Source organism: Gambusia affinis, linkage group LG03 (genome assembly GCF_019740435.1).
Source record: "Gambusia affinis linkage group LG03, SWU_Gaff_1.0, whole genome shotgun sequence".
Lineage (NCBI taxonomy): Eukaryota > Metazoa > Chordata > Actinopteri > Cyprinodontiformes > Poeciliidae > Gambusia > Gambusia affinis.
This window is the reverse complement of record NC_057870.1, coordinates 31,062,971-31,082,088: the sequence shown is the minus strand read 5'-3', so window position 1 is coordinate 31,082,088 and position 19,118 is coordinate 31,062,971. Positions and strand designations below refer to the sequence as shown.

General features: G+C 43.1%; 1 protein-coding gene across 1 annotated transcript; it reads right to left on the bottom strand.

The window, feature by feature from the left end:
• Nucleotides 1-1,779: 1,779 nt before the first annotated feature.
• LOC122828538 (centrosomal protein of 120 kDa) lies at nucleotides 1,780-18,860 on the bottom strand. The gene is made up of 19 exons (XM_044112165.1): nucleotides 18,617-18,860; nucleotides 17,058-17,214; nucleotides 16,738-16,852; nucleotides 16,522-16,666; nucleotides 15,698-15,846; nucleotides 14,835-15,032; nucleotides 14,549-14,767; nucleotides 13,172-13,497; nucleotides 12,951-13,100; nucleotides 9,434-9,613; nucleotides 9,255-9,351; nucleotides 8,381-8,566; nucleotides 8,129-8,218; nucleotides 7,944-8,036; nucleotides 7,041-7,202; nucleotides 6,845-6,967; nucleotides 5,769-5,867; nucleotides 2,374-2,519; nucleotides 1,780-2,133 (listed from the first exon to the last, which is right to left on the bottom strand). The coding sequence occupies exons 1-19, from the start codon at nucleotides 18,663-18,665 to the stop codon at nucleotides 1,917-1,919; spliced, it is 2,901 nt and encodes a 966-aa protein (XP_043968100.1). The 5' UTR covers nucleotides 18,666-18,860; the 3' UTR covers nucleotides 1,780-1,916.
• Between the last annotated feature and the right edge of the window lie 258 nt (nucleotides 18,861-19,118).

The window sequence follows — 19,118 nt, the reverse complement described above, 5'->3', positions numbered from 1 at the left end:
TATAATTGTAGAAAAAGTAAATTATGTGCATTTATTTTGATTATGCAACTTTGAGAATTCAAAAACATATTTGTGATCAGTTTCAAAGTCATACTTGATCAATAGCAGTATTGATAAAATATTCAAACTAAGATTGAAACATTTTGTTCACCTCTATCTGAATTTATTGAATCAATATCTGTGTTTAGTTTAATGCAGGACGTTTACAAAGAAACTAAACTTATTCTGCAGCTGCAACAAAAATTATTTTTTCTGGAGTTTTAATTTAGCTCAGGCAAAAAAATTAAACCATGAACATTAAAAAATAAAATACACTAAATTAACCTTGTTGGTGGAATAAACCTGTGAAACAAATAATAAGAAAAAAACATCAAGCTGACATCTTTAATACAAAAATAATTTATTCCAAACAAAAAGACAAAACAATAAATTAAATGATATGAGGCTGCAGCGCCCCCTGCAGTCAGGCACCAACTCTTCCATCAGGGACAGAAACTCCAACATTTCCTGATGACATCGATTATTTCAGTAAAAACCCTTCGAATGTCGAGTCTGATGTTCCTCCTCGTCACATGATCACTTTCATTTCTGACAAATTTACATTTTAAACGATCAAATTCAACCTGCAGAAACGTCTCAAAGGGTCTGAAGTTCTAAAATAATGAATGATTTTAATAGAAACGTTTGTAACGAGCAGCTGAACGTCGGCTTTGTTCAGAACTGAAAACTGGACGCTTCAGTTTTGTTTTGATCCGTTAATAAAAGCAGTTTGACTTGTTCTAGTGAACTGAAGTTGATTCTTCAGGCCTGAACGACATCAGGAGGTTTTACTAAAATGCATCTGAAAACATCATTAACTGGTTCAGCCGTATGAAAACATATGAGCTGCTGCAGATCAGAGCTGAAAACATTTTAATCAAGTTTTAATGTTTCTGTTTTCCTGGTGAAGTTTGAACGTTTCTGCGCCGCTACGCTCAGTTAGCTGGTTCTACGGAAGCCCAGAAAGCCAAAATAAAAATTTTTTTGTTTGTTTTGGGAATCCATTTTCTAAGTCTGACCGAATGTTTTTCTTCTGTCCACTGTATAACATAAAAATAAAATATTTTTAAACGTATTTTCACTGCAGCTGGTGGCGCCAGAAAAAATATCACAAAAACAAACTTAGAAACGAGGCGATGATAAATCTGTTACTGATCAGGACTTAAACTTAAAATTTATTACAATTATCAGAAAAAAGTCATAAGAATAAACTAACAGTAAGACGATAATAATGATAATAATAGTTGAACCATGTGACTTTATTCTCAGAATGTTCTTAGCGTTGCTCCAACACTGAGTGTAAAAAAAAGTTTTTATTTTGTGTTAGGTAAGAAAATAAAAGACTTATAAAAATATTTCACTTATCAAAAAACTAAAAAATTATCAAAAAACATATTTTCCACCCTGATGTTTCCTCAAAAAGATTTTTTCTGTAGTCAGAAAGGCTTTATAAAAATAATAATGAAAATGGTCAAATAAGTTTCACAGCAGAAAAATAAATTTTTTAATAATTAAAACAATTTTAAATGATTAATTTAAAGTGCAGACAGAACAAACGCAGTTAGACTTAGAAAATGGGAATTGAAAGTAAAAAGGTTTTTCCCCAAACCTTTCACCCTCACCTGCTGTTTGTTGACGAGAAATCAAACCTTCAACACGAGAGTTCTGGTTCTGATCAGCTGAATATTGATCCCAGCTGATCAGTTATCAGCCAATCAGAAAGAGCAGAGCAGCTTCAGATGCTGTAAAAACTACAAATTTAAGTTTTATTTCTGTGTAACGTTAACTCAACAGAGCTCAGTTCCTCTCCACGGGCCTCAGGTTAAACGTCTCCCTCTGATTGGCCGGTGAGGCGGCCGTCTCCCTCTGATTGGCCGTCAGAGCTTCCTGTCCCTCATGGCTTCCTGTATCTGCCTGCTGAGCTCAGCGATGATGCGGTCGTCGTGCGTGTAAACGCCGGTCCTCAGCAGCGTGTCTCTCTCCTCCAGCAGGCGGGTCAGGTGTTCCTCTGCGCTCTCGTTCAGGTTCAGGCTGGGGGCGGAGTCTGGTTCTGTGGGGGCGGGGCCTAACTTCTCCTCTTCCTGCTTCTTCAGCCTGTAGAGCAGAGATGGAAACATGAAACCCGTCCTAAAACTAAACGCTTCGCATCAGGTTGTTTTACTTTCAGCTCCGCTAAATAAAGTTAGTTTGACTAAAGCTAAAGCGCTAATCTTGCTAGTGCTAAAGGGCTAATTCTGCTAATGCTAAACGCTAAAGCAACATAGTGTTTATTTTATCTCCAGTGTTCTTGCAGGTCCTGACCTTTGACCCTCCAGACTGAAACGTCTTCCTCACCTGTTGAGCTCGTTCCTGATGTCGTCCAGCTCCTGCCGGTCCTGCCGCACCACCTCCTTCTCCTCGGTTGCTAGGTAACGGAGCCTCATGGCCTCCAGCTCCGCCTGCTGCTTCTTCAGCCGGGCCATGGCGTTCTCCTGCTCCCTCTGTGTGCACAAACCCGGTAGCATCGCCGTTAGCATCGTTGTTAGCATCTGAACTCTTCAGATCTTGACTAAAATCAATAGCAAACAGACTTCTGACCTCTGACCTCAGCGCTGAGTTCAGCTGCCAGCTCTGTGTTTGTCCTTAATTAGAGCGCAGAGAGCGGCGCGATGATAAATTTGTCTGCTTGTACATTTTCATAAAGTCTCCCTGAGGAGCCGACCCACAGAGACCAACCGCATCGCCGTGAGAGAAACTTCATAAAAACGTCCAGAGTCGTATTTCTCTCCGCCGCCCGGCCAGATTTACCAGAACCGCTGATCTGAGGTCAGGAAGACCCGTAAATCAGAGCAGCGCCAACACGGTGTCAGAGCGGCTCGGCTCCTCCGGCGTCTAATTAGAAAAATAAACGTTGAGATCCGATCCGATCAGGAAGGAAACGGGCTGAACGGGTCAGAACTGCAGCTGCAAAATGCAGAAACGACATCAATCCGTTTAACGCCAATAAAAGGAAAACTTTCACCGCTCAGAAAAAACCCAAAGTTCTGAGGATCTGGCACCGGAACCGGGTGATGACGGGTCAGAACCCGGAGGATCTGGGTTTCATTTTTAACTCAATATGATCCAAAAACGGAGCTTCAACCTGAAATAAATCCAGAACCTGAAGGTTCTTCTCCGAGTTCTGGTCGGGTTGGACCCGACCCGGTAGATACGATGAGTTCTGGCCTCTTTATTCTGCAGAATAATTTTGATCAACTTTGTTTTAAAGCTCATAAACTGAATTCATCTCCATAATGTTTATAAACATAAAATATTCTGTAAAAATCTGCAATTAATCACAAATATTCCAATCAATTAGCAATTTAAATATTCACCTGATTTAAATAATTTAAATATTCACCTCATTTAAATAATTTAAATATTCACCTGATTTATGTAACTGATGATTGATTTTAATAATCAGTTAAATCAATCGTAACATTTTTTTAGTGTTTTTATTTAAATATAATTTTTAATCATTTTTTCAACTGTTTTATAAAACAAACCAGTTTCTGGTTTCCAACCCGGTTCTGATCCGATTGGACGAGTCGGATCGGTTCTGGAGAATCGATCAGATTTTAATCCAGTAGGTAAAATCTGTTTTATGGAAAATGTTCTGGTGTCCAGTTTCTGGGCCGTGGTGGTTCTGAGTCCGACCAGGTTTGGTTCTGCAGCCGTTTGGACCTGATTGGGTTTGATGCACTTCAACAGAACCAGCAGGTTCTGGACAGATGAGCAGCTCCTATCAAATACCCGAGTTTAACCCAAACGGGTCGGTCCAGAACCGGCCGACATCCAGTGGGTTCTGGTGACCCCCAGCAGAACCGCAGCCGGCCCGATCTGGATGGGAAAATTAACAGAACTCCTGGTTCTCAGCGCCTCGGTGCTGACCCGGCCCGGTTCTGTCCGGTCCTGGATAATTACAGGGACAATCGGGCCGAACATTTCTTGTGCCAAGGACAACCGGACCAGAACCAGGTGGCCCGGACAGCAGAACCAGACCAGGAGCCCGGCATGCGGTTCTGACCCAATAATCCAGAAGAGTCTGAACTTTTAGGCTGGAGGTGAAATAAATTTTATTTTATTGTTAATCTGTAAAAAACGATTTAAAGGTTTTAAAACTAAACGGTTCAATCAAAGTAACGCTTGAAATATGAGCTTTTGTTTTGGCTTTTAAACGTTTGCAGGTCCGACTCCAGACGGGTCAGAACCTTAAAGTCCTGCAACATTTTAATTTATTAAATTCAATCAGTTTGTTCAGCTTCAGGTCGTTTCTCTGCTGTTTTGGTGAAAAGATGATTCCTTTCACACACAGTGTGACGTCGCCTCCATTCACCACGGAAACGCTAATAAAAAAAACTCTTCCTGCCAAATATCAACTCCAAGCTGGTCTTTATCTCAGCGGGTTGTTCAGAAAGTGATTCTTCAACATCCAGACTGTTGATGCTGCATTAATAAATCAATCAATCCAACACCTTCTTCTTCTTCTTGTTTTAGCTGTAGTGAGAGAGTTGTGCTGATTCTGAGAATCTACTTATTAGGAAGAAAAAAATAAATAAAAAGATTAAAAAGTTATGCTGATAATTTTGGTTCCAACCAGAAAGTCGGAAACGGATGAAAAACTTCTACAAATCTATTTGTGAAGAACCAAGTAGCTCAATGAGCGACTCCAAAACTAAATAAAAATATTAAGACAACTTTGAGAAATGCAGTAATTTATCCCTGACTGGAGTTAAGATACTGACTGCTTATTGATTCCTCCCAGAACCCCACAGAGCAACATTAAACTGTTTCCTTCTGAATTTAAAATGTCTGAATATTCTCCTCATCGTTCCTCGTTAAACGGCTTCCATTCTAGAAGTTTCCTTCTTTGGCCCAATCCTCTATTTTTTCTATTTCTTTACAACACAAACATCTTTGTTTCTGTTTCTGTTTTAAAACGACCTGACCTCCCGCTCAGCCTTAAAAAGCCTCTCATCCTTCATCTGCCTGTCCCAATATTTTCCCTCAGAAAAGAACAACTCCGGGTCCGGCCCAATATTTTGACCCAACAGCTCGGCGCTGTTTGGGCTTCGACTCGCGGCGCAGAAAGAACATCATTCCTCAGGAATTTTTATGATCCGCCGAGCGAAACGGGAGGCGAGAACAAATGGAGGAGGAGAAAACCCAAACAGACGAGTTTAGAACCGGCCGTGTAAACAGAGAGAGACGCTGCCTCAGATTGACCTGCAGGAGGCGACGAAACCCTTAAAGACGCATAAATCACCGCCTGTTTTCTCTGCAACCACGATGAGAACGGAGGGAGGCGGAGATAAAGGATGTGAGAAAATGGAGGGAGAGGTGATGAAGAGGAGGAGGAGGAAGATCTGGGTCGGGTTCTGCAGCTGCTTCCCGTCAGGAACAGTTATTGGTTCTTCAGAGCAGAGCTGGACTCAAAACATTTTGCTGATTTGAGTCCAGAATAAAGTTCTTCCAATGTTAGAACTTTATTCTAGTAACAATAATAAATTATCTTAATCTGATTTTCCATCATAAACTTGATCTCAAAGTCAAGATGGCCGCCCTGATGACATCACGCAAACCCAAAGAGTTCACTGGTGAACAGAGACGTTCACCAATGAACTCTTTGGATTCAGGTGAACCTTTGAGCAGAACCTCCGACCCGGTCTGAGCGGTACCTGTTTGAACCTCTGACCCGGTCTGAGCGGTACCTGTTTGAACCGGGCCAGCTCCTTCAGCGCGCGGCCCCACTGCTGCTTGTAGTGCAGCTTGGACTTGGTGGTCGACTCCAACTTCCTCTCCAGTTCCACCTTCACAGAAACAAACCGTCAGAGCAGAACCGCTGCTGCTGCAGCAACAGAACCGCTGCTGCTGCAGCAACAGAACCGCTGCTGCTGCAGCAACAGAACCGCTGCTGCTGCAGCAACAGAACCGCTGCTGCTGCAGCAACAGAACCGCTGCTGCTGCAGCAACAGAACCGCTGCTGCTGCAGCAACAGAACCTCAGATTCAAACATTTTCTCCAGTAAGATAAAAATCACTTTTTAAGGATTTCCAAGGTTCGTTTTCAAACGTTGGGAGATTAAAAACAATATAAATAAACTAAATAATACAGTTTCTATTCAGTATGATATATAATTTATTGATTGATTAATAATGTCTGGTGTTATTATTCTGCTTCAGGAACAGAGAAAGTAAAACATTTTAACTGTTCATGTTGATGAACGTCTCACTCTGACAAACCCTGTTAAATTATAGTTTCATCTATTATTATTTATTATTAAAACAGATGATACATAAATCACTGAGGGATTAGGAATAATAATCATCATCATCACATTGAAATAATCCAGATAAAGTGTCTTAAAGTAAATTTCTGCTCATATTAGAAGTTTAAACACAATAAAGTAACAAAAAAAATAAATCTTTTCTGTCATTTAGGAAATAATTTTGGTGATTCTGACTAAAGTTTTTAGTCAGATTAAACTTCAGACAGCGAGGAAAACAATGTGTCTTTTATTTAGAACATGAAAACATCTGGTTTGTTTTCTTGCACTAAATAATGTCAATAAAGTTTCATAAATTTAGACTTTTAATCAAAAGTTTGTTTGATTTTCAATCTGCAGTTTTGGAATAAAGTCCAAACACTTCCAAGGACTTTAAACAGAAATCAAGGACTTTCCAAACCTGGAAAAACACCTGAATGATTTTCCAGGGTTTGCAGTCCTGGTATGAAGCCAGAGGTCAGCGGGTCGGGTCGAGTCGGGTCGGGTCGGGTCTCGGCTCACCTTCTCCAGCGCCAGCAGGTTGACTTCTGCCTGCAGTCTGAACTCGGGCCGCAGGTTCTGCTGCTCCCGGTAGATCTGGAACTCCTTCTGCAGCTGCTGGTACCGGGCCTCTGCGTCCGCCATCTGGACCCAGAACCAGAACGTCAACCAGTTTAACCAGGCCGTTATGGACCCGACAGAACCGCCTCCTCTCTACCTGCTGCAGCAGCCGGCCCCGCTCCTCCTCCATCAGCCGGACCTTCTCCCTCTCTAGCGCCACCAGGTGGTCGCTCTCCCTCTGCAGCCGCCTGCTGGCCTCCTGCAGCTCCTTCTGGGTCAGGTCGTGTTCGGCCCTCAGCTCCCGCTGCAGACGCTGAGTCTGCAGAAAAACAGAACCAGAGCAGAGATTTTATAAAAACTGTTTTTACTCAAGTTACAGTAAAAAGTATCAGTCCAAGAAATTACTGAAGAGTGTTTTAGATTCTGATTGAATGAACCAGAATCTGGTTCTGATCCGACTCAGAACCTCCAAGCAGGTTTTCATCAATTTCATTAAACCGTTTTTTTCTAAATGTGTTTTTATTGGCTGGAAAATTAACAGAAATAAAGGCTGGAAAACATTTATACAAACCTGAACTTTTCAGTAATATTCATTTATCTGCACCAGCATGAAGCTACAGCGACACCTTTAACTATAAAATACTATAAAAACTCTGAAATTATTGGTTTATTTTACCATTATTTTCAGATTTTGCACATGTTCATATAATATTAATATTTATTTCTAATCATGGCTGAAAAATGTTAATATTTGGTCAAATGCAGAAAGAAAAACCATTTCTGTGGTTTCTCTGAATTGGCCTGTTTAGGCTCATTCTGTCCACTAGGTGGAGCTGCAGGCCTGAAGCGGCTCAGGAGGAACTGATCAGGTTATTCACAGGAAGTTTACTGAAGGTATTACAACCAAAACACAAACAGTTCAGACCAGAAATACTGACACTTTCCTTAAAGTAGTAAAAAAATAATCAAATGGCGTCAGAACATTTTATTAAACACTGAAGATGATCTAAGAGTGATCGATTACTTTCAGTTTGTATTGATCAGATTTGATCAGTCTGACCTGCAGCTCCGCCTCAGCCAGCTGCTTCTCCCTCTTCTCCAGGTCACACAGCGTCTTCTGCAGCTTCTCCTCCAGCAGGTTGAACTCCAGCTCCTGCAGAACCACCAGAACCGGATCAGAACCACCAGAACCAGTTCAGAATCAGTACAGAACCGGATCAGAACCGGATCAGATGGACTCTTCACCTTCTTCTTGACCAGCGCCTCCCTCTCTCTGTCTCTCTTCCTCCACTCGTCCGCCAGCGCCTGCATGTGCCGCAGCTCCTTCTGCTTCAGCTGCAAACAGAACCGCCGCCATTTTTAAACCAGAACTTCTCACCGGGTCAGAACCACAGTCATCCTGTTTTCTGCTTGTTTGGTTGTTTCCAGTTAGCAAAAGGCAGAAGATTGGACGGACAGCTAGCTGGTGGCTAACAGAGCTAACGCTTCGGTTTGCACCTGATCGTCGAACAGATCCTCCTGCTCCTCCTTCCACATCTCCAGCTCCAGGGCCGCGCGGTACTCCAGGGTGTCCCTGGTAGCCTGGGGAGCTGGCGGGGCCCCGGGCCCCTGGGGGGCCGGAGGCAGAAGGGACGGTTTGGGCGCCGCTGGGTGAGAAGACTGAGGGACGGCGGGACATCCGTCCTAGAGACACGATGAGGAAAAATAAAGGAAAACGTCCAGAAGCTCAGAGGAACGGAAACTTTGTAATAAAATCAATGAAAATAAAAATAAAAAAAACACCAAACAGCTTTTTAATTTACATTCAAATCATGTTTAATTAACTACTTCAGTGGGATTTTGTTCCTCATTGATTAAAGATGTTTGTATTTATAATCTTCAGCTGATCAGAGATGAAAAAATTTACCGCGATTAATTGATCATTTAAATAAAAGTCAACTAATTTAACAATCAACCAATCATTAGCTAATGTTTATTAGTTAATGATATATACAGATTTTTTAAATTGGCCTCTTTTCTAATAACATATTCTGAGCTTATTCAGAATTTTCTCAGCAGTAATTAAAGCAGAACTGCACAATAAAACATTTTGCATTTATGATAAATGACATTTCGTCTGTAAAGACGTGCAGAAGTCCTCTAGTTTCAGCTTCAGGTTCATGAGAGGAATGATGTCACTGCAGTTTAGGCAATAAAATGTTTATTTCTTATGCCTTTCTTTTTATTTTTTATACAAGTTACGTACTGCAGCTCTAATTTATTTCTAATGTTGTAAAAATTTAAATCTGTATCAAATAAATCACTAAAATAATCATCAGCTGCAGCCTTAATGCTGACCCACTGAACCAGGTTCAGAACCACCTGGACCCACCTGGATGGAATCCGACACCAGAACCTCTTTTGCTTTAATGAAGCCCAGATCCTCCAGCGTCGCCACGTAGCTCAGCTCCGCCACGCGCTCCGAGGGCCTGGAGGACCGACACACCGCCGTTAGTAACCGCCGTTAGTAACCGGCGTTAGTAACCGGCGGTCTGTCGGAGGCGTCCCTACCGCTGCGGGTGGACCACAGGGATCCGGTCCTGGTGGGTCTGCCTCCAGCCCGGTTCCCCCGTCGGGCCCAGCTGGGTCTTCTCTGAGCTCAGCAGCTGGTGCAGCTGGATGGAGGCCGAGCCCAGCAGCTGGTCTCTGCTGGAGGAGCTGCGGTCCCACAGCTCCACGACCAGAGGAACCCTGGAACAGCAACAGCAGGTATGCCTCCACGTTACCATGGCAACACGCAGCCAAACACCTGCCTGGGCGCAGCCAGCAACGCCAGGTAGAAGAATAATTCAAAACTATCTTTTTTTTTCTCATTTTCTGTCCCATTTTCCACACAAAAACAGAAAATTCAGTCCGTTACAGTTTTATGTTTCCAGGCTTGATGTTTATTGGGGCCTGCCCATAGCAATGCATAAGGAGAGCAGTGACTGACTTGCGAAGCAAGTCAGTCACTGCCTCCATGCATTGCATGGCAGGCACCTATTGTTCTACACCCAATAGAAATTCTTAACTTATTCATCCCCTACCGAATGCGGCCTGAGCCCACCACAAAAGTGGTATCAAAGCGCGGCTCGATCCCGGGAGGTGTGCTATTATTTTTGGTGGGATTTGGAGTTACCATGGCGGCGTAAAAAGCAAAAACGACCCCAAAATCACTAACGAGCTCACCAGGTGCAAGTCTCGTCGTCAAGGGAAGGCAACCAGTAAATCCTGAAAATACCCTATTTTGAGGATTTTCTGTGTAAATCATAACTTCATGTAGAAACGCCATTCAAACTTCATTTTGTAGATACGTCTGATCTCTTTTAAAGTGAAGACAGCACGTCAATATGTATTATGGTTTGTCCACAACTTCTTTCTAAGCGACCCAAAGTTTTGATTTTGGAAAAATCAGAGTGTGAAGGCCGCTCCGCTAGAGTGAGAGTCAGAGTGAAATTTTGACCCCAAATCATTTTTTAACTCGCCTCACGCCACAAATATTGCATGATTGGTATCAAACTTGGTCATGACCGTGTGCCTGCTCGGTCAAATGTTTAAAAATTATCTAGCGCTTACAGTTTTCTCTCCAGGTGCTTCAGAGCAAAGTCATGCGCCAGGGTAGCAGACAGATCTCACTGATTCACTTCCATGTATTTCTGAAAAATTTCAGACCTTGGCACACACTTTTTTTATCTCATCGCTGTTAATACTGTGAGTGAGGTAGAGATATGAATGGCGGGACTATGTGAGACGACAAATAGCCCTCTCATATGCTTCAAACGGTTTTCGAATATGTATTACGGTTCTAACGGAAACAGTTTTTGCAATGCTTTTTTAGTCAAACTGGCTGGCTCAAACAGAGAATTGTCTCCCTGGATGTCTCACTCACAGCTGGCAGAGAGGATTATTTACCATGGCAACGGAACCCAGAGCAGGAGAGCTGCTTAGGACTACAACACGCATCACTGTAGTTCTAACTAGTTCAGTTAAAACAGAGGAGGACTGAGCTGGCCTTTAGAACTACTTGCTGCTATGGGCTGTATATAACTCATTTAACTCAGTCACTGTTACACATGGGATGAGTTTGGCCCTTTGAAATGAAGCTTACTGAAAATTTCAAAATAAAAGGCCTTGAAAATTTTTACATCAGGTCATTGCTTTTTTGAGCGTTATATGACTGATTTAATCCAATGACTGTTACACATGGGATGACTTTGACCCTTTCAAATGAAGCTTAAAAATTTCAAAATAAAAGCCTTGGGAATTTTTACATCATGTAATTGCTCATTTTTGCTTGACGTGATTGGTTTATCCAAAGCACTCTTAGACACTGGATTAGTGTGGGCATTTAATATGAAGCTTACTGCAAATTTCAAAATAAAAGCCTCAATATGCCCTTAAGCATATCACGGCGGTGCAATGATATCATTCTGCATTATCTGTTTATCCGAGCTTAGGGAACTGCGTTGCACAGCAAGGCAGTTCATTAGCATTAGCCTTTTAGCTTAAATAAGCTATTTTCTATTTTTCAGACTTATTAGCCATGTTTAGTATACTTAATGGAGTAAGTAAATTACAGTAAACATTCTAATGATACCCCACATGCTACTGAAAGTATTCATGCTTACATTAGCATATTTGCTCATTTTAGCTAATACACTTGCTTTATCATACTGAATATTGCATGTCCAGCTTACTTAACATTCTTGTGATTCTCCACATGGTATTGATTACATTGCAGCTTTCTTTAGCATTGATGCTAGATTCTTAGCATCAGAATGCTGGATCCAATCCGACGGGCACACTTTGGCAGGCCCCAGTTAAATTTCTTCAGGAATTTTCTAGTTTTGCAGTTATTATTATGTGGTCACGGTGGTAGATTAGCTACTGCTGCTAATAGCTAAGCTAACAAGGCGGCGGTTGCTATTTTAAACATCTGCTCTGCTGATGATCTGTCATCAAAGCACTGCATCGTTTTTCTTTTTAAGTCAGGCGTACATGTAAGATTTAGTGCGTTACGTTGACAACTTGGCAGCTAAAATCAATGCTACACATCATTAGCTAGCAGCTTTCTGCCTCCAGAAGGGAGAAGAGGGCAGGAACTTACCTGCATGACGTCACCATGCAACGTGTCAATGCGATTAAATAGTACTTTAAGAATTGTGATTGACGTATTTAAGGCCAAATTACTGTTTTATTTAATATAAGACATTTTAAGGTCGAGCAGAGAGCCTGAACCTGCCGTATGTCTCAGAGAAGAACCAGGATAAGGACAGGTGGTGTTACCTGACGACAGGTGGTGTTACCTGACGACAGGTGGTGTTACCTGACGACAGGTGGTGTTACCTGACGACAGGTGGTGTTACCTGACGACAGGTGGTGTTACCTGACGACAGGTGGTGTTACCTGACGACAGGTGTGTTACCTGACGACAGGTGGTGTTACCTGACGACAGGTGGTGTTACCTGACGACAGGTGGTGTTACCTGACGACAGGTGGTGTTACCTGACGACAGGTGTGTTACCTGACGACAGGTGGTGTTACCTGACGACAGGTGGTGTTACCTGACGACAGGTGGTGTTACCTGACGACAGGTGGTGTTACCTGACGACAGGTGTGTTACCTGACGACAGGTGGTGTTACCTGACGACAGGTGTGTTACCTGACGACAGGTGTGTTACCTGACGTCAGGTGGTGTTACCTGACGACATTGTGTTACCTGGCGACGGGTGGTTACCTGACGACAGGTGTGTTACCTGACGACAGGTGGTGTTACCTGACGACAGGTGGTGTTACCTTACGACAGGTGGTGTTACCTTACGACAGGTGTGTTACCTGACGACAGGTGTGTTACCTGACGTCAGGTGGTGTTACCTGACGTCAGGTGTGTTACCTGACGACAGGTGTGTTACCTGACGTCAGGTGGTGTTACCTGACGACAGGTGGTGTTACCTGACGACAGGTGTGTTACCTGACGACAGGTGTGTTACCTGACGACAGGTGTGTTACCTGACGTCAGGTGCTGTTACCTGACGACAGGTGCTGTTACCTGTGGAAGGTGTCCTGCAGCTGCTGCGGCAGCGCGGCGAAGTCGAAGGCGCAGTAGGACTGCGGCAGCGACGCCTCCATGTTCCTCTGCAGCTCCACTGGCGGACTGGTCATGATGGGAGCCGAGCTGCCAAAGAACTGGTACGAATACCTGCAGAGCGACCCAAACTGGTCAGACTGGGAACAGGATCGAGGGCAGTACTGGTGAGACTGGGAGCCAACCTGAGCATGGCGGCGATGGGATATGGCGTAGTGAGCTTGGCCAGGCTGCGCAGGTCCAGAGAGAAGCAGTAGTGATGGGCGGAGGAGGGGATGGACACTTTGGGAGCGGAGACGCTGACGGAGGAGGCTCCGCCTTCAGGGTGACGAAGCGGAGCATCACCTTCATCACCTGCCGCCAGCTTCCTGTCGAGCTCCAGCTCCTCCAGCAGACTCTCCGCCTCGCTCTCTGTACGGAACGAAGGAGAGGAAGCAGCAGGAGGTTTCTGGGTCGCAGCGACTGCAGGAGGAAGAGGCGGAGCTCTGCTGGGATCCTTTCCCCCCGAAACCTGAAAAACACAAAATACTTAAAATATCCAGATAAAAACAAAACTTAACCTTTGAACTCTCACCTATTTCACTATAAATACTTTCAGCATCTTTATGAAGCTCAAACAACAGATAACAACAGAGAAAACGGTTTAAAACTGTTTCTCTGCCAAATTCAGCTTATCGTTGACTCTGCTGCCCTCTAGTGGCCGTCAAGAGGAAGACAGGACAATAATAAACCAGAAACGATTCCAGGATTAAATTAAAAAACATTAATGAACCTGACAGGCTGCTAACAAAGTACACAGATAAATGCAGAAAGTATTCACCCCTTAGATGTTTTTACAGTTTTATAAATAAATCATGAAAAAAATAGACATTTTTGATATTGAAAACTGGTTTCTAAAAATCTACAATTAAATAAAATTATTTAACCTTAAAATAAGTTATTGTATAAGTATTCACACCTTTCTATTCCCAGCAGGGAGTCTGACTGGATCCATCAGTTTTCCTTCATTTATTCTGGTAAACTCTTCCAGCTTTATGTTAAATATTTTTATTAGATGATTATTTTGTAAAAATAAGTTTTCACTTTGAAACAAAAGATTTTTGGGGGATTTTTTTCCTACAATAAAAATAAACATTTTGTTGCTAATGTTTGATTTCCCAGCAATAAAAAGTGTAAAACATCCAGAGGGATTTTTAAATGTAAAGTAAAACTATACAGAGTAACGCAGCGGAGCGACAGGCCCGCCTGCCGCCATGACGCTTCGGTCAGAGGCGCCGGCTCACCAGTAGGCTGGACTGCTGCGTCAGTTTAATGATGTTTAAACTTCTAAACGATCAAAACTCTGAATTAATGTTTTAAATGTTTTATTTGTGGCTTGCTTTTTAAAGCTGATGTTCTGCAGCACTATAAATCATTTCTTGTAGTTTTGTGTAAATGAATATCAGCTGTTGATATCGGGCCGGTACCGGTACATGACATGCCTAATCACAGCAATTCAAACTCAAAAATCCTTTATTGGTCCAACATTCTGAGTTTCCAGAAGTGCTGTGGCGTTTTCCTACCTGAGGCGTTGGCTCCTCCCTCCTCAGGGTGACGGCCACGCCCACCGTCGGCTGCAGCTCCGCAGGAAGAGCCGGCAGCTTGCTGCGCGGCGGCGGCTGCAGGACGAACGCTCCCTCCACCGTGGCGCCCTTGGCCTCCAGGTCGACGGCGGCGGCAGCGAGGGCAGAGAGCGAAACGTCGCTGCTGCCCAGAGAGCGGTTCCCGCAGCAGAGGTGGACCTGCGGACGCAGCGGGACGTCAGGACCGGCCGCCGCCATGACGCTTCGGTCTGAGGCGCCGGCTCACCTGTAGGCTGGCCTGCTGCGTCAGGAAGGCCTGCAGCGCCTGCGTGCTGCTGCGGATGCGCACGGAGGCGCGCTCCGGCTCAAAGTCTGGACTCAGCAGGTTGTGGAACGGCTCGCTGGTGATGTCGTTTCCCAGCAGGGAGTAGAAGAAGAAGAAACTGGAGTCCTCCGCTGGCAGCTTCTTAGTGCTGGGAATCAGCTGCAGCAACGACAGAAAAAACAACCCGGGGTCAGTTTTAAGAAAAATAAAATCAAACTAATTTCATTAAGTCATGATCCAGCCCTCCTACAGGAAGATTATGTCAAAAGTTTAAGACTTTCTTTAAAACCACTTGGAATCAAATTTAAGATCAAATTCAACTCTAAACAAAAACTTGTCAGTTAGCAAAAATTTGAACATAAAACACGAGTTTTAGGTTCAGTGTAAAAGATTTGAAAAACTTTCCGGAGATAAAGAAAAACATTTTTGTGTTTTTTTTCCTCTAGTGAAGCTTCATGAAACAAAGCTTGTGAAAACTAGAAATACCTGCAGTTTGTCGGCAGGCTCATCTGGAGGTTTTGTGTGTTTCATGCATCAATCAATATTTTTACAACTTCTGAAAGATTTTAACAACAATTAAGGTTTTATTTTTAGACCGATGAATTTAACGCATATTAAGAATTTTTAAGGTCCGTTCACCGAGACAGAAAAACACCAGACAGGTTAGTCCGTCACGTTTGTCATCAAAGATCGGGTCATTTCTAAATGCCCCGATACCTAAAACCCCAGAATTCATTTTCCAGATGACATCAGTTGAAATGTAACCAGTGAGCGGTCGGTCGGTCAGTCGGTCGGTCGGCGAGGAAGCCGACAGATTTCTTCACCTGTTCCAGTTTGGTAGCGAAGGCGACGGTAACGGAGAGGACGAACATGTCGCCACAGCGATCCGCCGGACCGACCTGATGGTAGCCCTGATCCGGGATCAGCTCCGCCTCCAGCCTGGCGGGCAGCGCGTCGCTCACCGGGCCAGAACCTGCAGCACAGAGACTATAAACCTTATGTTTCTATTCAGACAGGACCAGACGTTTAACTCATGATCCAGAGGAATCTACAACATCTTAGAAAATACTGAACAGAACCTCGAGCTGACGATGAAAAGATGACAAGATGACACAGTCATAAAGAAACTAAGGCTGAAAACCTCTAATTATTATCTAAATAACTAGAATTTTTTAAAACATGTCTGTCAAAGTTAAAACACTAACATTTAATGTAAGAGCAGAAAATATTTTTTTTACCCAAAATAAATCATTTCTGTTCATCCTCAGTCTGAAGAAAAGGATTCATAAAATTTTGGCTTTAACTAGATTAGTCATGATTAATCAGAATAAATAATCATCAGTTTAAAGTAGCATACAGACTTCAATAAAATGTTTTTCTTTTCTTTTTAAATTAATTAAATTTTTTTATTTATGTGCATCTTTTAATGTTTTTCTGAAATTGTACATTAAAAAAAGTTTAAGTGGTTAGATAAAAAGTCTGCAGAATGTGTGTCTATTTCTCCCCCGATCAATCGATGAATTACTAAAATAATCATTAGCTGCTCTCTGGTTCCAGAGCATCAGCAGGTAAATAAACAGCAAACCAGCCGGATCTGCAGGGTCCTAAATGCCCCCATATTAAGCAGAGCGGGTCCAGAGCAGCCCACCTTGTCGAGGCGCGGCCTTCTTGGCTCGGATCTTGTCAGGAGAAGCTGCTGCTGTCTTGGAGTCGTTCTCCAGCAGCGTGCCGACAAGCAGCGCCGCCTTCTGCTTGGTGTATTTACTGCTGAGCAGCGTGTACCAGCGGGGATCCTGGAACACAGCGCAGCCTCGTCACCACGGGGCAGAAACACGCTCACCTGGGCCTGCAGCGGCCGCTTTACCTGCCTGGCCTCCTGAACGGACCGCAAGTCCAGGATGATGTAGCCCACGCTCTCCTTCTTCTTGCTGACGGAGTCCAGAGTGAAGCACTGCAGCTTGATGGGCGTCCGCTGCAGCCTGGAGGGACAGAGGGTCAACAGGAGGGACAGAGGGTCAAAGTTGAGGGACAGAGGGTCAACAGGAGGGACAGAGGGTCAAAGTGGAGGGACAGAGGGTCAACAGGAGGAACAGAAGGTCAACAGGAGGGACAGAGGGTCAACAGGAGGGACAGAGGGTCAACATGGAGGGACAGAGGGTCAAAGTTGAGGGACAGAGGGTCAACCTGTGCTGATGCAGCGTCTTGCGGTCCAGTTCCCAGGCCAGCTCGGTGCTGAACTGCGGCTGCTCTCGATGCTCCACTGGATCCGTTTCCAGATGTTCGCCGTCGAAGCTCGCCTGGACCACCAGACTGAGGCGAGGGCTCTTCGGAAAATGGCGACCTAAATGACGACAGTTTGATGACTTTAAGTATAAATTGATTTCTTCATGGTTCCCAGCATTCTGATGGACATTTCTTCAAGCTCCTGCTCCTTTTTCACTCAACTTCAGTTCAAAGTTCCATTAAAAAGTCTGAACATCAAAGACGAACCAGAAATGACCAACAGCGTCCAGCTGCAATTTTTCAATTGGATCTTTGTCACCAGCAGCCATAAACACAACTCAGTCACTTTTATTTCAGTCTTTTAACACCAAAGATTCAATTAAATTAAAAACACTTCATTTAAAAATTAAATGTTGTCATAGCTAACATCATCCAGCTGTCGCCACAGACTCGTTAATGGTCAATTCCTGTAGCAGTCAGTCCTCCAACCAATCTGAAGAGGCCTCTGACTGTTGCTGACCTGCTAGCAGCTCCGATATTCCCATTAACACGTCCTGGACGACACCAAGCTCTGCTAATCCACCTCTTTGCTTTTGCTGCACCTCTTTAAGTCTCTGTCTGGCCATTTGGTTAGGATGGAGGAAAACTGCTTTCATTTATTTTGAATGAGTTTACCGTACTAATAATTATCTACCCAAATTAGCCGAGTTGCATTAATATTTTATAATTTTTATGACATAAACAACATTCCAATATTTAAAATTTTATTTAGTAATAGTTGATTTTTTTAAAAACAACATGGCATTATTGGCTATGGACGTATTATATCATGCCTATTAATGTACTGTAATTTGCATTATTAAAATATTTTTCCTTTGTAGATGGAGCAACAAAACTGGCTCCAGGGGCCCCCATCTTTGTAAATCCGGCCCTGCTGCTGCATAAATATTTATGCAATCACCTATTTTAAGTAAAATATTTTTGTCATTTTGTACAATTGATCCTAATATAGACATAAAAATGATTTTTATTATAATTGGTTTGTCAAAAATCTAACTTTTGTTTATCATGACTAATTTGTAAAAACAATCTGAGTAAAACCTCCAATGGGTTGAATACTTTTAGAGCCACTGCATTTCTTTCCCAACGTGTCATCTTTCTGTGTCCGTCTGTCCATCTGTGTTCTGCTGAAATACTGACTTTCACCAAATAAAAGGTTTATTCTAAGCTAAGTGAAACGTTTTAATTATGCCAGCCAGCAGCTGGCTAACAGGAATGTTTATAAATTCCTGGCTAACAGAAACAGGAAAACTAGGCTGTTTATTTAGAACTGAAAATGCTAAAAAAGAAGCAACCGGTGAACTGTTCATCCCACCTTAACTAACTGTTTATCCAGTCAGAGTTAAGCTGCTACCGCGACACTTTATCTCAGAAACAGAATTAAAATCACCGAAATAAACTAAAAACACCTGCAGTTTGAACTCTAACTGTTTCCGTTTATCCCATTAAACCCAGCTCACCTTCCAGAATGGATACAACGATGAGAAGTTGGTCAGACTTAGCAGCCATGTTGACATCAGCTCCGCTTCAAAGAAGGAAAAATCGACGTCGAAGTGACAAACTCCGACTTCACGTCGTCGGTTTCATTTAGGGTTAAATTGTTGAGCTGTAACTGTTAACAGTTGGTGTTAAATTAAAAAGCAGAGCGTCACCGACCGTTACGACATGGAACAGCCGCTTTGTTGTCAAGCTTTGGCGCCACCCATCCTGTTTTAAAAGCGGAGAAAATGAAGGAGGCGCTCCACCGCGCCTCTGGTGGTTGGAGGCGGGACTGCATACATTGAATCAGTAAGAGTAACACGTAAAAAGGCTGATCAAATACAGTCACTGATCTTAACTCCTGATTTAATATTTTACATCAAAATTACAAAATCATATAAAATTATTTCATATAAAGTTATTCTCAAAAGACTAATATAAAAAAGAACAACAATTACAAAACAACAAATTCAGGCAAAAGAA

Coding starts and splice junctions, on each gene's coding strand:
- LOC122828538 (XM_044112165.1), bottom strand. CDS start 18,665: ATGGCTGCTAAGTCTGACCAACTTCTCATCGTTGTATCCATTCTGGAA. Junction 15,847..16,521: donor GAAGGCCGCGCCTCGACAAG/GTGGGCTGCTCT, acceptor TCTGTGCTGCAG/GTTCTGGCCCGGTGAGCGAC. Junction 8,037..8,128: donor AGGCGCTGGTCAAGAAGAAG/GTGAAGAGTCCA, acceptor GTGGTTCTGCAG/GAGCTGGAGTTCAACCTGCT.